The 12,137-nt window shown below is 49.5% G+C and overlaps 1 protein-coding gene across 8 annotated transcripts in view; it reads left to right on the plus strand.

The window, feature by feature from the left end:
• CSGALNACT1 (chondroitin sulfate N-acetylgalactosaminyltransferase 1) overlaps nucleotides 1-12,137 on the plus strand; it is a 305,085-nt gene that overhangs the window by 224,389 nt on the left and 68,559 nt on the right. For all 8 annotated transcript variants that reach the window (XM_053916678.2, XM_053916677.2, XM_024578924.3 and 5 more), the window contains one exon: nucleotides 903-1,831. In XM_053916678.2, the coding sequence (XP_053772653.1) occupies nucleotides 1,198-1,831 (634 nt within the window). In that variant the 5' untranslated portion in view covers nucleotides 903-1,197. The remainder of the gene's footprint in view (nucleotides 1-902; nucleotides 1,832-12,137) is intronic.

The raw sequence follows: 12,137 nt of genomic DNA on the forward strand, positions 1-12,137 counted from the left end.
AAGGAGCGATGGGCATGATGGGTGGGGGATGGAGGAGGGACGCCTGGGGAAATGGCAAGTCCGGTTGACTCGCACGTTACGGGGGTTTGGAGCTGAGGGGCAGAGCGTGTATTCAGATGAAAGGCCTGGTGATCCGTCCGGGTGTCTCTGATGAGTGGTCAGGACACAGAATTCCTCCTAGAGGCTGGAGCAGAGGCCAGCCTGGGGTTTGGGTCCTGACAGGACAGCGCTTCTGCTCCCTGCTCTTCTCCCAACTTCATCCCTTTCTATGGTGAACTCATCGTCCCCTGTCCACAAGCAGGATGGGAGAGGCAGCTGCAACAACTGTCCCCTACCTCCTTCCGAATGCTATCGGCCACACTTCCTGTTGCATGTCGGAACCTCCAGGGCCTTCCCCACCTCCTCACCAGTTAGCCTGAAGCCCATTTTGAGCTTTGAGGCCTGCCCTGAATGGGTACCCACTGCAGGCCTTACCTTTTGCAGCCACGCTTGCTGGCAAACCCTGGTCAGAGAAGCCCCTGCCTGCAATTTTCAGTGTCATTAAAGTCTTGCTTTTCCCCTTTTTACCATCAAAATAGTTTGTGCCATTGGGGAAAATTTACAAGATACAGAGAGAGGTGTAGAGATACAGAAAAATCGTGGGTAATCCTTCCACCCAGAGAGAATTCACATTTTGCCATCCATGCTTTCTTCCAATCTCGTTCTGTATCCTGTTTTCTGTACACATTACTCTGCCAGTGCATGTTTGCATCCTGATTTACAGACACTTAACAGGATTTAACTACCTGTCATAAGCATTTTCCATAAACCTCAAGGGCAGCCTATTGAATATCGATTGCCATCGTGAACATAAGGGTGCTCTTACCTTGATTAAGTGTTCCTGTCATTTGGTCTCTTCCCAGGTCCCCTACTGTCATCTGCTGCAGATTTGGAAGGCTATGATGGGCATGAATGTGAAAATTTGGAGGTTTCAGCTAACTTGTTGCTGCTGCCTGGAAGACTATCCTTTAGAAGTAGGAAAAGTGCTTCTTGTGCCAGTTGATTCCAAGAGACGAGAAGTGTTTTAGAAGGAAATGGATGAAGGCAGCTCAGGGGGCCCCAAACACATGCTCCCTGCGGTCTAGTCCAGGGAAGCCTTTCCGCGGGGCCCCGACGTTCTGGGATGTCACCAGTGCTGGACGCATGGCTGATTCCTGAATGACGATGGTTCGCCGGGGACTGCTTGCGTGGATCTCTCGGGTGGTGGTTCTGCTGGTGCTTCTCTGCTGTGCCATCTCCGTCCTCTACATGTTGGCCTGCACTCCCAAAGGCAATGAGGAGCAGCTGGGGCTGCCCCGGGCCAACAGCCCCACGGGCAAGGAAGGGTACCAGGCTGTCCTGCAGGAGTGGGAGGAGCAGCACCGCAACTACATCAGCAGTCTCAAGAGGCAGATCGCACAGCTCAAGGAGGAGCTGCAGGAGAGGAGCGAGCAGCTCAAGAACGCACAGTACCACGCCAGCGATGCTGCGGGCCTGGGCCCTGAGCAGGGCGCCCCCGAGAAAACACAGGCTGACCTGCTGGCCTTCCTGCACTCGCAGGTGGACAAGGCGGAGGTGCACACCGGCGTCAAGCTGGCCACCGAGTACGCCGCAGTGCCTTTCGACAGTTTTACCCTGCAGAAAGTGTACCAGTTGGAGACTGGCCTGACCCGCCACCCGGAGGAGAAACCCGTGAGGAAAGACAAGCGGGATGAGTTGGTAGAAGCTATCGAGTCAGCCTTGGAGACCCTGAACAGCCCTTCGGAGAGCAGACCAAATCAGCATCCTTACACAGCCTCGGATTTCATAGAAGGTTGGCAAGTTTGTGGATCGGGGTAGGACGCAGAAGAAAAGGCATCTGGGTCCAGTCCCCCAGGCGGGTCACAGCTGTGGGAGGCTGGCAGTTGGTTCTGGGGATGGCTGGTGGGAAGTTCTTCGTGAGCGACACCAAAGGTATATAGTGTGGTTTTTATTTCTCAGAAACATCTGTTTCCACTTACTTTCTCATGGAAACCGCAATCATTGAGTGGACAGATTCGTTGTTCCTTGGCAGAGGAAAGTAGAACTAGCTTTCTTTTAAAAAAATAAAGAAATAAAGTAAAACAAAATGTAAACATAAAACTTTGAAACCCAAGAGGACTGTGATAGGCAGTTTTAATTTATCCCTTTTCATAGGCATTTCTCTCCTAGACGCTGGGCCTGGTCGCGAGGCCCAAGAACAGGAGAAGGGCAGCAAACGTGCTATATAGCTCTTAGGTTTGCCACACGCTGTGCTAGGGACTTGACACTCACTAATTCCCTTTGTCCTGGTAATGACCCCACTAGGGGGTAAGGGAATAGAGGTTCCAACTGAGTCAGTAACTTACCTAAGGTTGCTCAGTTAGTAAGTGACAGAGCCAGGATTTGATCCAGGGAAGTCTGATTTCACAGCCCAAGCCTGTAACCGGTGGGTTGTATTGTATAGATGGAGCCTAGGGAGCATATGGAAGCTAGTGCGATGAACGACTGAACTTTTTTTTATAGGCACAGAACAACGTCCTATTAATTTGTGTTTGATTTTGTCTGACTTCAGAAGGAAGCAGCTCGTCTAGTTTCTTGGAAGACTCATTTGTATTTTCTTATCAACTTACCCATTGTTACTGGTTCAAAATCAGCTAATAATCTGGGAGAGGAAGTGCCTTCAAAGGCATCCAGCTCTTTCCCCTGTTTCTTGATAGAATCCAGTCCAATTTCCCTGACGTGTACAATAGCTGTGTCCAAATGCCCCCTCGCTGCTTAAGCTCTCTGCTTACCATCTCTCATCAGCCTGCAGGCAACCCGGCCTCTCTGCAACTGTGGCAGAAATCCTTCCACTGCCGTGTATGCCTGTTCTCTTTGGACATTTTCCTGCCTTATGATTTTTCCCCCTTTATATGTGAACTATAAATTCGTGCATTTTTGCTATAGTGTCATTTTTCATAGATGTAGAGCGAGGTCAAGAAATCTTTTACAAGACCGAGCTTTTGGTGTCAGGATTTTTTTTTTGTTACTCACTTAAATGAGGTATTAAAAATGCCTGGCACATTCAGCAGCTGCAAGTATAAATTCATGGCGAGCACTCAGATGCTGAAATACCATGATGATGCAGCCTCAGATTTCATAGTGTTCCAGAATTTATGGAACATTTCCACATATATTATCTTACTAGCTGACCCCCAGGGAAATCATTAACCATCCTTAAAAATGAATCCTGGTCGCCACTGGCCCTGAATTATGCTACAAAAGCTGTCCGCATACAAAGCAATTCCAAAAGAACTCAATTACAAGTCACGTCTACAATTTGGAACGTTTACCCTTGTGATTTTTAACCCGTGTTCGTATTTGAAATCTCCACTTGCTTTTCTTACGCATCTTAATACATAAGGACTGTTGTTCTCGATCAGTGGTGACGTAGGCCTCTCGTGCCCGAGCTTATTTGCCCTGCGATAAGGCCGACTTCCTATCAGAGGCGCTGCAATCGCAGCTGCGCCGTGTTGGTCTCACGGGCAGCACACGGCCTGTGTTGCAGAGCAGAGCAATCCACGCGTGCTTCCCAAATGTGGTGGAAGTCCAGTCAGCGCCCTTCATATGATGAGTGAATGGGCACAAGTGCTTTAAATATACAGGGGTGGGTCAAAGTAGGTTTACTGCTGTGAGCGAATGGAATGGAGTTTATTTTTGTGTCCTTATTTAGTATTTATTTTCCATACAAATAACTGTAAACCTACTGTTGCCCATCCCTGTATTACACATATTTGACTGTCATAAGAAGCACTTTCTTTCATTTTTTCGCTCTTGTCTCAAAACTTTGTGGAGGCAGCGTTTCATAGTCTCGGGAAACGGGGCATTATGAGAGATGCCCCTGGTCAGAGGAAGTTGCAGGAAGGCAGAGATAAATTCAGCATAAGGAGGAACTTTGAAACAGTGACGTTTCAGAATGAAGTGGGACTCCCGTGACTACAAGGATTGTCTGAGGGCTACTTGGCCAGGGGGCTGGAATTCGTGCTTCTAGCATCAGCGAGGCGGTTGGGCTGAATTACGTTTGAGGACCTTTCAACCCTGATTTATGATTCTTTGATCTATACATAGTTAAGGAGAGAGAAAGGGATGGAAAGGGTCTCCTTTGAAATCTGCTTTCTGTAATGAGTTAGAGCAAGTGACAGGATCTTATAAAGGTGCAGTACAATACATCCTTGAAATAACGTATTTGGGTTTCTAAGCATAACCTTAGAGAGAGAGATTTTGTGTTTGGGAGTTAGTGGGCCAAAAGTCGGGGCAATTTAGGAGTCCGTGGGAACATTTGAGGTTACTAGCGGGATGTTCCAGACTCTCAGAGCTTTAAACAAAGGCGACAGATTTGCTGAACCCTGAACTAGTCCAATAAACACGGGGACTCTTTGTGCTTACAGAAACATAATCAAAGGCCTGGAGTGCTTCCAGATGATAATAGGTACATAAAACCGAAGACCAACTGTGAGGCAGGTGGCATGACGACATGAGTGTGGGAAGCTGTGTGACTTTGACCACACGCTGAAGCTCCTTGAGCCTCGGTTTCTACATCTGTCAATAAGAGACCGGACCTGGAGGTCCTCCAAGGCCCTACCCAGCCCCAGCCTTCTGCAAAATGCAAAGCGCTGCTTCTACCTCTGTTCTTCTCAGCTTTGCCAGGCAACCGTCCCTAAGATGCTCTGCCACCCGCTCTGCTTGTTGACCGACGACACGCTACCTCCCCTTTGGGACCTTCCTCCATAAAAGGAGGAATTCAAATAGATTATTCCTAGTTTGGTCTGGCTGTGGCCACTTTCTACAATTCTGTGACGCTTGCGAAGGGAGAATACCACCTTGATGACTATCGAATTTATTATCTATATTGATTTAACTCTTACGTATCTCTAAAACACAGAGGGTGCAGTATTTGCCTCCTTTCCCTTTCCCCAGATGTTTCATTGGCACTGAGTTTTGTGTTGGATTACATGAATTTTTTTTACAACTGTCTGGGAAAAGAAGTCCAAGTAGAAAATCGAGACCAGACCCTGTGTCTCTGGACGCCTAACCATTCATCTTCTCAAGGCAGCGGAAACCCCATCCCCGTGCGTGTGGTTCCGTTGCTCCTTCGGTGTGGGATGTACACACTCCGAGCTGCGCAACTCTGGGCTTTGATTTTGTATTTTTAAACAGAGCTCTCAGATGTAAACTGGACGTCATTCCACAGAACAGTTTGGCTTTGGAGTTACTCCACTTTTACAATCCAAACATCTGCTAATGTGAATGCTACTGACCCCACGGGGTCGCCCTCTGTCACCAGCCTGTGCAGCCCACCCTCCTGCAGCTTTTGCAGGGTTAGTGGTGGCAAGAGAGGGTCAGACACTAGAAGACTTGATTTGGGGCAGTGTGGAGCCAAGCTGTGACCCACTAGAAAGTGACGGTTTTGAGGGCACCCTATGATGTATTTTAAAACGGGTATAGAAATAACTATACAACCTTAGTAGCTGCCTGCACAGTAATCTCAACACTCTGCGCTCTGCAGCCAAGCCCTCATGCTTTCTAGGGAGCTAAGGCAAGGCATAGAGATCCTGAGCTCTTGACTTCCATTGTCTGTCTCATCATAACCTCAAGGGGACACCCTGCGATCACTTTGCTAAAGCTTTTTTAGACAAGTCAAATCCAGTTCCAGGTCCTGGGTGCTTGGAGAACGAGGTACTTGGGACTGTGAGGATGTGTGAGAATAGGAAACGGGCCCTTTCCTCAGCGTGCATTTTGGTGATGTGCGTCTTTGTCAGCAGCTCTGTGACTTGCAGAGAGAGGGAGGTGGGCTTTCAGATGCATTTGGGGGCTCCTGGGGAGCGGTGGGGTGCGGAAATACTCGAGAGCAGGGATTCTGCACAGTGCGGGGGCCTGGCCTGTGTTTGGAAGAGAGTGTGGTGCGGGGAGACCAGCTGGCAGGCAGGATAGTGAGGGGACTTCAGGTCTTGAGTTGCCTCAGTTCTCAGCCGGCGTCTCCAGGGCAGGATGGCCCTCCTGAGCCCCTCATGTCCCTGTACACTGGACCTGCCGCACTGGTCTACTGTCAAGGTCTGAGCTGACCTGCGTTCCCCTGCCACCTCACCCTGTCCCCTCTATTCCACTTGCTCCCACACATCTCCTCATTTGTTTCTAATTGCTTTAAGTTCCTTTACAGAGGGAGAACTGTTCCTTATTCTGAAATCAGAGATATGAAGCTTAAATGCAAATACATGGTTTGAGGCTACAGTTTAGAGCGTGAACTCTTCCCTTGGTGAGGGTGAGAAGGAGTGGCCCAGCCCGGGTTTTTGCCACTGGGAGGAGCCCAGCCCCCCTGCCCTGAGCAGAAGAGCCCCACACTAGAGTACATGCTTTGCTGTCACAGAGTATTTTGAAATTCTCAATATGTTTTGAACGAGGGACCCTGCATTTTCATTTTGCCCTGAGCCCTGCTTTCTAGATCCTCCATCCGAGGTTGGGAGAACAGGAAGGAAAGGTAAAGAGAGAGGAAGGCAGAATGAGGAGATTAACTGTGAAGTCTGTGTGGAGCAGCAGCTGCGTGGGCCTCAGTGGGAGGGGCACATGGACCGTGTTTGACAGACACCCTACGTGTACCGAGCATTTTGTTGCAAGACTGCAGAAGCTGGCAAGTCAGACTTTGTTTTATGATGATTTTGTTAGTATTTCTATCATACTCATTCAAAGCAATTTTGTTATTGGGATTTTTTTAAAAACTTGAGATACCACTTTCTTTAAGCATCCTGTTTTGTGTTATCAAGAGAGCGTTGTGATGCTCTGGGTGTGCAAGAGGGAGGGGCTTGGCTTCAGCCGCAGTGGCGAGAGCAAAGGCTCGGTGGAGAGTGGGCCAGACCAGGGCCTCACGCAGATGGGAAGGACACGTGCTCTGTGGGAGTGGGAGGGGTGGGGGAAGGTAGGGCGGCAGGCGGCCAGGCCACCCTCATGTGAACGTGCAGCCCCGCTGGTGTGGCAGGGGCTGCTGCTCAGACTTCAGCCTGTTCAGCCAGGTTGGGTAGGGACTGGTGCTTACAGAGAGGGTCTGTAGTTTTTAACCAGACCACTAGTTGGTTCTCTGTGGGGAGCACGGATGAGGTCCCGCCTGAAGGCTTGGTCAGTACGTGTGGGTGGGCATCTGCTACGTGTACAGACCATCCCCAGCTATTTGGGGGGGGCGGTGGCGGGGAGCTCAGCTCTGAGTCCCACATGGCCCACCAGCCCCACTTGCGTGCTGTGTGCGGTTCACAAGTGCTCAAACAATGGCAGCATCGTAGGGGTCCTGGGGGTCAGAGATGGGGCCGCCTTCATTTTTCTCACTGACCTCATGTCTGTACCAGGTACTGCTTCTGACCTTTCGCAAACACTAATTGTATCCCCTCTTCCACTAGTGAGGTGGACACTCTCATTATCTGCATTTTGTCAATGTTGAATCCAAAACCCAAAGAGGTTGAGTAACATCCTTGAGGTCACTCTGCTGGAGAGCAACAGGGCCAGGATTCCAAACTTTCTGTCTTAGCTCCTCCCTGTGTGGCCTGTCACCTCCCCGGGTCTCGGATACAATGTACATGCATCTCTGGTCCCGCAGCGATGTGCAAAAATATTTTAAAAACACATTCAAGGCTTGCAAAGCCCCTTGGGAGAGGGTCCTACCTAGCTGAGTTGTATAAGTTTTCTTAGGAAGAAGTTTTTATAGGAAGAGAAGGAGAACACGAGCTCCTGGGGGAGACAAGCAGAGACATAGGAAGAAGCTGCAGGGGACAAATGGTTCACTTCACCAAGGGAAGAGTGTGCGGCGCCCAGGGGCCTTCAGCACGAAAAGCTTCATTTAAACGGCCCAGACATGTGTTTCTTCTCAGATTTTTGGAAAGGAGCAGGGAGTTGAAAGAGTCAGGAGAGAATGTTGAATTCAGGACTAGTTGAGATCCCCTAAGGAGTTGTTTGGTGTGTTGTCTGTTCCTTAAGGGAAGAAATAAGGCTTACGTTTCTGTTCTATTCTCCAAAATACACAACTTCCCTAGAATTGGATTTTACATGAATTTATGGTGTAGGCAATGCTGGAGGACTCTAAGATATGACCCCAACTTCCCTCTTCATTTCCTGCTGCTCCTTCCTGCCCTCCCCTCCTGCCACCGAGTCCTTCCTGTTTTCTGTGCGCTCTGCCCTGTGCGCACTCCTCTGCTGGAAAAGCTGGGCTCCCACCCTCTGGCCACAGCGTTGGACGGACGTTCTGTAAGACATCCCTCCCTGAGATCTGTTCTGATTCTCCCAGCAAGAAGCGCTCTCTCATATTCCCCGAAGTAGTACATTGTGCTCCAGGGCACTCCTCTTTCCCCACCTAGGTTTGTAGCTCTCCATTTACACTCAGCCAGTCTTTACTGACAACTTCCAGCAGCAGTAATTGGTACTCGATAGGTTTTTTCATCAATTGCACAGCCTTCACAGCCATTTTTCCCACTTGGGAACCAGCTAGATGAGCCTTGGGGAAGTCTCACCCCACCAAGGTCCTGCTGCCTGTACCTGGAGGTCCCTGGCCTCACCCCCACCCAACCCCCATCTTATTGCCCCTTGTATGTGGTGCAATCCCAGAGGGCCGGTCCATGTCTAATTCAGCTTCCAACTCCCATACCCCTTACTTGCACACACTGCACAATCACCGTGTGTAAAAGAAATAGCTTTAAGCCTTTGGAAGAAAAGTTTATATAAAATCTAAGGTATGCGCAGCACTCACCTGTCAAATCCACTCTGCTCTTAAAGTTCCCTTGTAAATTCCTGTTTGGATTGGAGGGTATTTTCCTGAGAAGTAATCCACTCCGTCGTGCTAGGTTCCTGGAACAGATTGCAGAGCTGATTCGCTCGAAACTCAAGATCCCCTGCCAGGGGATAAGCAGGTGTGGAGCGTGGCTTCTTTAGCAAGTTATTTTTCTTTTCTCTCCCAGGTTTCACTAGTACGTTCTCAATGTAGTACCTAGCACTAAAACCACCTTTGAAGCCTCTTCATTTTGAAATACTTTAGGGTTATAGAGGAGTTGCAAACATAGCACATGGGGCCCTGTGGAGCTCACCCTGCTTCCCTCGGTGCCAGCGTTTTGCATAGTCGTGCGATTATGCAAACTAGGGCGGTAGCATCGGTGCACCACTGTGCACCAAAGGATGCCTAGGTTTGGTCTTGCGTGGTTTTGTGTGTCTCCCACTGGCTGTTGTCTGCACGCCTTAGATCTGTAGTTTGATGTCTGCCATTCATGTTTGGAAATTCTGAGCCAGTATTTCTTCCCACATTTCTGTGCTCCGTTCTTTCTGTCTTTGCTGGAGTTCCACCCACATGTGCGTCGCACTGCTCCGCATTCGCTCACAGACAATGTTCTTGTGTGTGCTTCCACTATTTTCTTGTTGTGTTTCAGTCTGGGTGACTCTTAGTGACCCTCCTCAAATTCACCAATTCTTTCCTCAGCAGAGAGAAGGCCACTGATGAGTCCCTCCCAGGCATTCTTTGTCTCTTTTACTGTATTTTTAATTTCTAGCATTTCCATTTGATCCTTATAGTTTCCATCTCTCTGCTGGAGTTCCCCATCTGATCACACATGTTTTCCTTTTTTTCCCCATTAGATCTTTTAACATATTAATCATAGTTATTTTAAATTTCCTACCATATAACTCTAACATCTTTGGCATGCTCGGGTCTCATTGCTTTGCAGTTCTAAGTCTTGCTTTCTTCTTTTCTTGCCTTTTCTTAGGCCTCATAATTTTTGTTGAAAACCAGACATCATGTGCAACTAGTGGAAACTGAGATAAATAGTGTTTATGCCTGGAAATGGCACTCTTTTCTTTTTCCTGGGTTGTTAGTGTGTTGTGTGGATATGGGGGTGAGTTAATCTAGTCAGGACTTGGGCTGGGTGTGAGTTTTGTTGTTGTCACCGTTACCCTCAGGGCACCCCAAGCTTTAAATTCTGTTAGTGATACTTTGTGTCTGCAGAAGGGAAGTGTTTTTGCCTGAGGCTGGCTGCTCAGTCCTGCAGGTTAGGGAGTCCCTCTGCCCTGCACCTTCAAGGGCTTCTCCTTGTGCTTCTCTCCTGTCCCTTCGCAGCAGTTCCACTGTGACTCGTTATTCGGGCTTGTTGGCTTAGCTGTGCAGCGCAGTGGGGGATGGAGCCATCTCTGAGGTTCTGATTCAACCTCAATCCTAGACAGGCACCACGTCACTGGGTCGTGAGGTGTTCTGCCGTCCCACTGCCAGTAACGACGCCTTTTTTACTCCTCCTTTCCCCCAACTCTGTTGATCTGTTGAGGTTTCACCAGTTCCCTGAGGTGACAGCGTTTGTTGCCCTTTCCCCACCCATAAAGTGCTTGTTCCCTCGGGGGAGACAGTAGAGAAGGGTTTGGGAGAAGTTTCTTGCCTCCCCCGGAGTGGCTGCTGCTCCCCGCACCTGGGCCTGCACTGCACGGGCTCTTTCTAGTTTCTCTGCGAGTACCCGGTGAGGTTCCCGGAGATAGAGCCTGCAGAGGAGCCCAGACCTCTCTGCTTCCTGGAACCCCAGGGGCTTCCCTGGCCTGCCAGCCTGCACTTGGCCTTCATCGTTTTGTTCAGTTCTTCTTAGCAGTGTCCAGTTGCCTCTTCTCTCCCTGCAGGCCCCTGTCTATCCTCAGAGTTGGGGCCAGCTGTTTGTTCTGTGACCTCAGCACTCCATTAAGTTCAAAAAAGGTTTGTATTTGAAAATAGTCTGGCTCTTTTTTTGTTGTAAGTGATGCTTCTTCATGCTCATTACATCCTGGAGTGGAAGCAGAAGTGCGAAACCACTTTTTAAAGTAATAATTTAAAACCTATTGATTCCTTTGTCTACTTCCATTTCCATAGAAATCAATAATCTCTTCTCACAGTCTGGCTTCAGGCACCACACACAGTCCAGCAGTTTAACAGAACCGACTTGCACTGATTTTGCTCATGAATGGGAGTGTTGTGGTCACACCCCCAACCCGGAAGTCGGCCACTTGATTTACTTTAATGGAAACGTCAAATCCCATGACCTCGTTCCTGTGGCCATGAATCAAAGAAATGACATTGTTGCCTACAACCCTACCTTGTAACCGTGTATCTATCGTTTGCTTGAGTTTTTAATGTTGAAGTGATGGGCACTTGCATTTCATCTCTCAGATGCCGTGTCATCATAAAAGCAAACTTATTCCTATTGTGATGAGATATCCTTTACAAGCACACTTCCCCAAACGCCCCAAACACCCCAAACAGGGGTTGAGCCATCTCCCTCCTCGCTGCCAGGATTTGGGGTTATTATTTCCCATCCCTGGCTGCTGTTCACCTTGGTCTATTCCTAGGGTCCCTGGTTTCCTCACGCCAGTGTTGGCACAAGTCCTACGTCAGCCGGGCTGGGGGAGGTAAACCTGTAGGAGAGGAAAGGGAAAAGGTAATAGCTTGTCCCCCCTCAAATATCCACCCTTTCCTGCATGCCCCTCCCCCTGCGGGTCTGGGACACATTGGGGGTGAAGGGTCAACACCTGCTGCCCACCTCTTTATCTGCACCCTGCACAAACCCTTGGTTAGGAAATAAAGCCAAGACTTGACCACCCCGGGGGGCTGTGCACCCCCTTCTAATCCTCTTCTTCCTGTGGGTCCCTGTCCCAGGCAGTCACCTCCACTTCCCTATCCCCCCCACCCCCGCCCTCATGCCCATCCTCATGGTCTGGAGCCCACTCCCTAGGAGCCATCGAGCCATCCATTGGGGCCGACGCCAGTGACTTAGAGTTCCCTAGTACCCAGCCTGCCACCTGTCTGGTGGGAGAAGGGCAGTCCCTTTTCCCATTCAAAATGTTACTCTAACTTTGGAAGCCCTAGCTGAATGGATTTCACTGTTAGGGCTTGGGCCGAGTTATATGGCACACTGTGGGTTACGGAGGTTTCTGCGGGCTGGTCTAGGGACTGCGCCACACAGGTCACGTTGCTTCTGTGACTTCTGAGTGACTTCCAGATAACACACCCGTTTGTACAGAAAGGACTATTCCTCTCCCCCCACCCCCATTTCCTCTGCATTGCAAGTGTCTCTGCAGAGCAGCCAGCGTTTCTCTGCGCAAGTCAGAGC

This window comes from Desmodus rotundus, chromosome 13 (assembly GCF_022682495.2).
Source record: "Desmodus rotundus isolate HL8 chromosome 13, HLdesRot8A.1, whole genome shotgun sequence".
In the NCBI taxonomy this organism is placed as follows: Eukaryota; Metazoa; Chordata; class Mammalia; order Chiroptera; family Phyllostomidae; genus Desmodus; species Desmodus rotundus.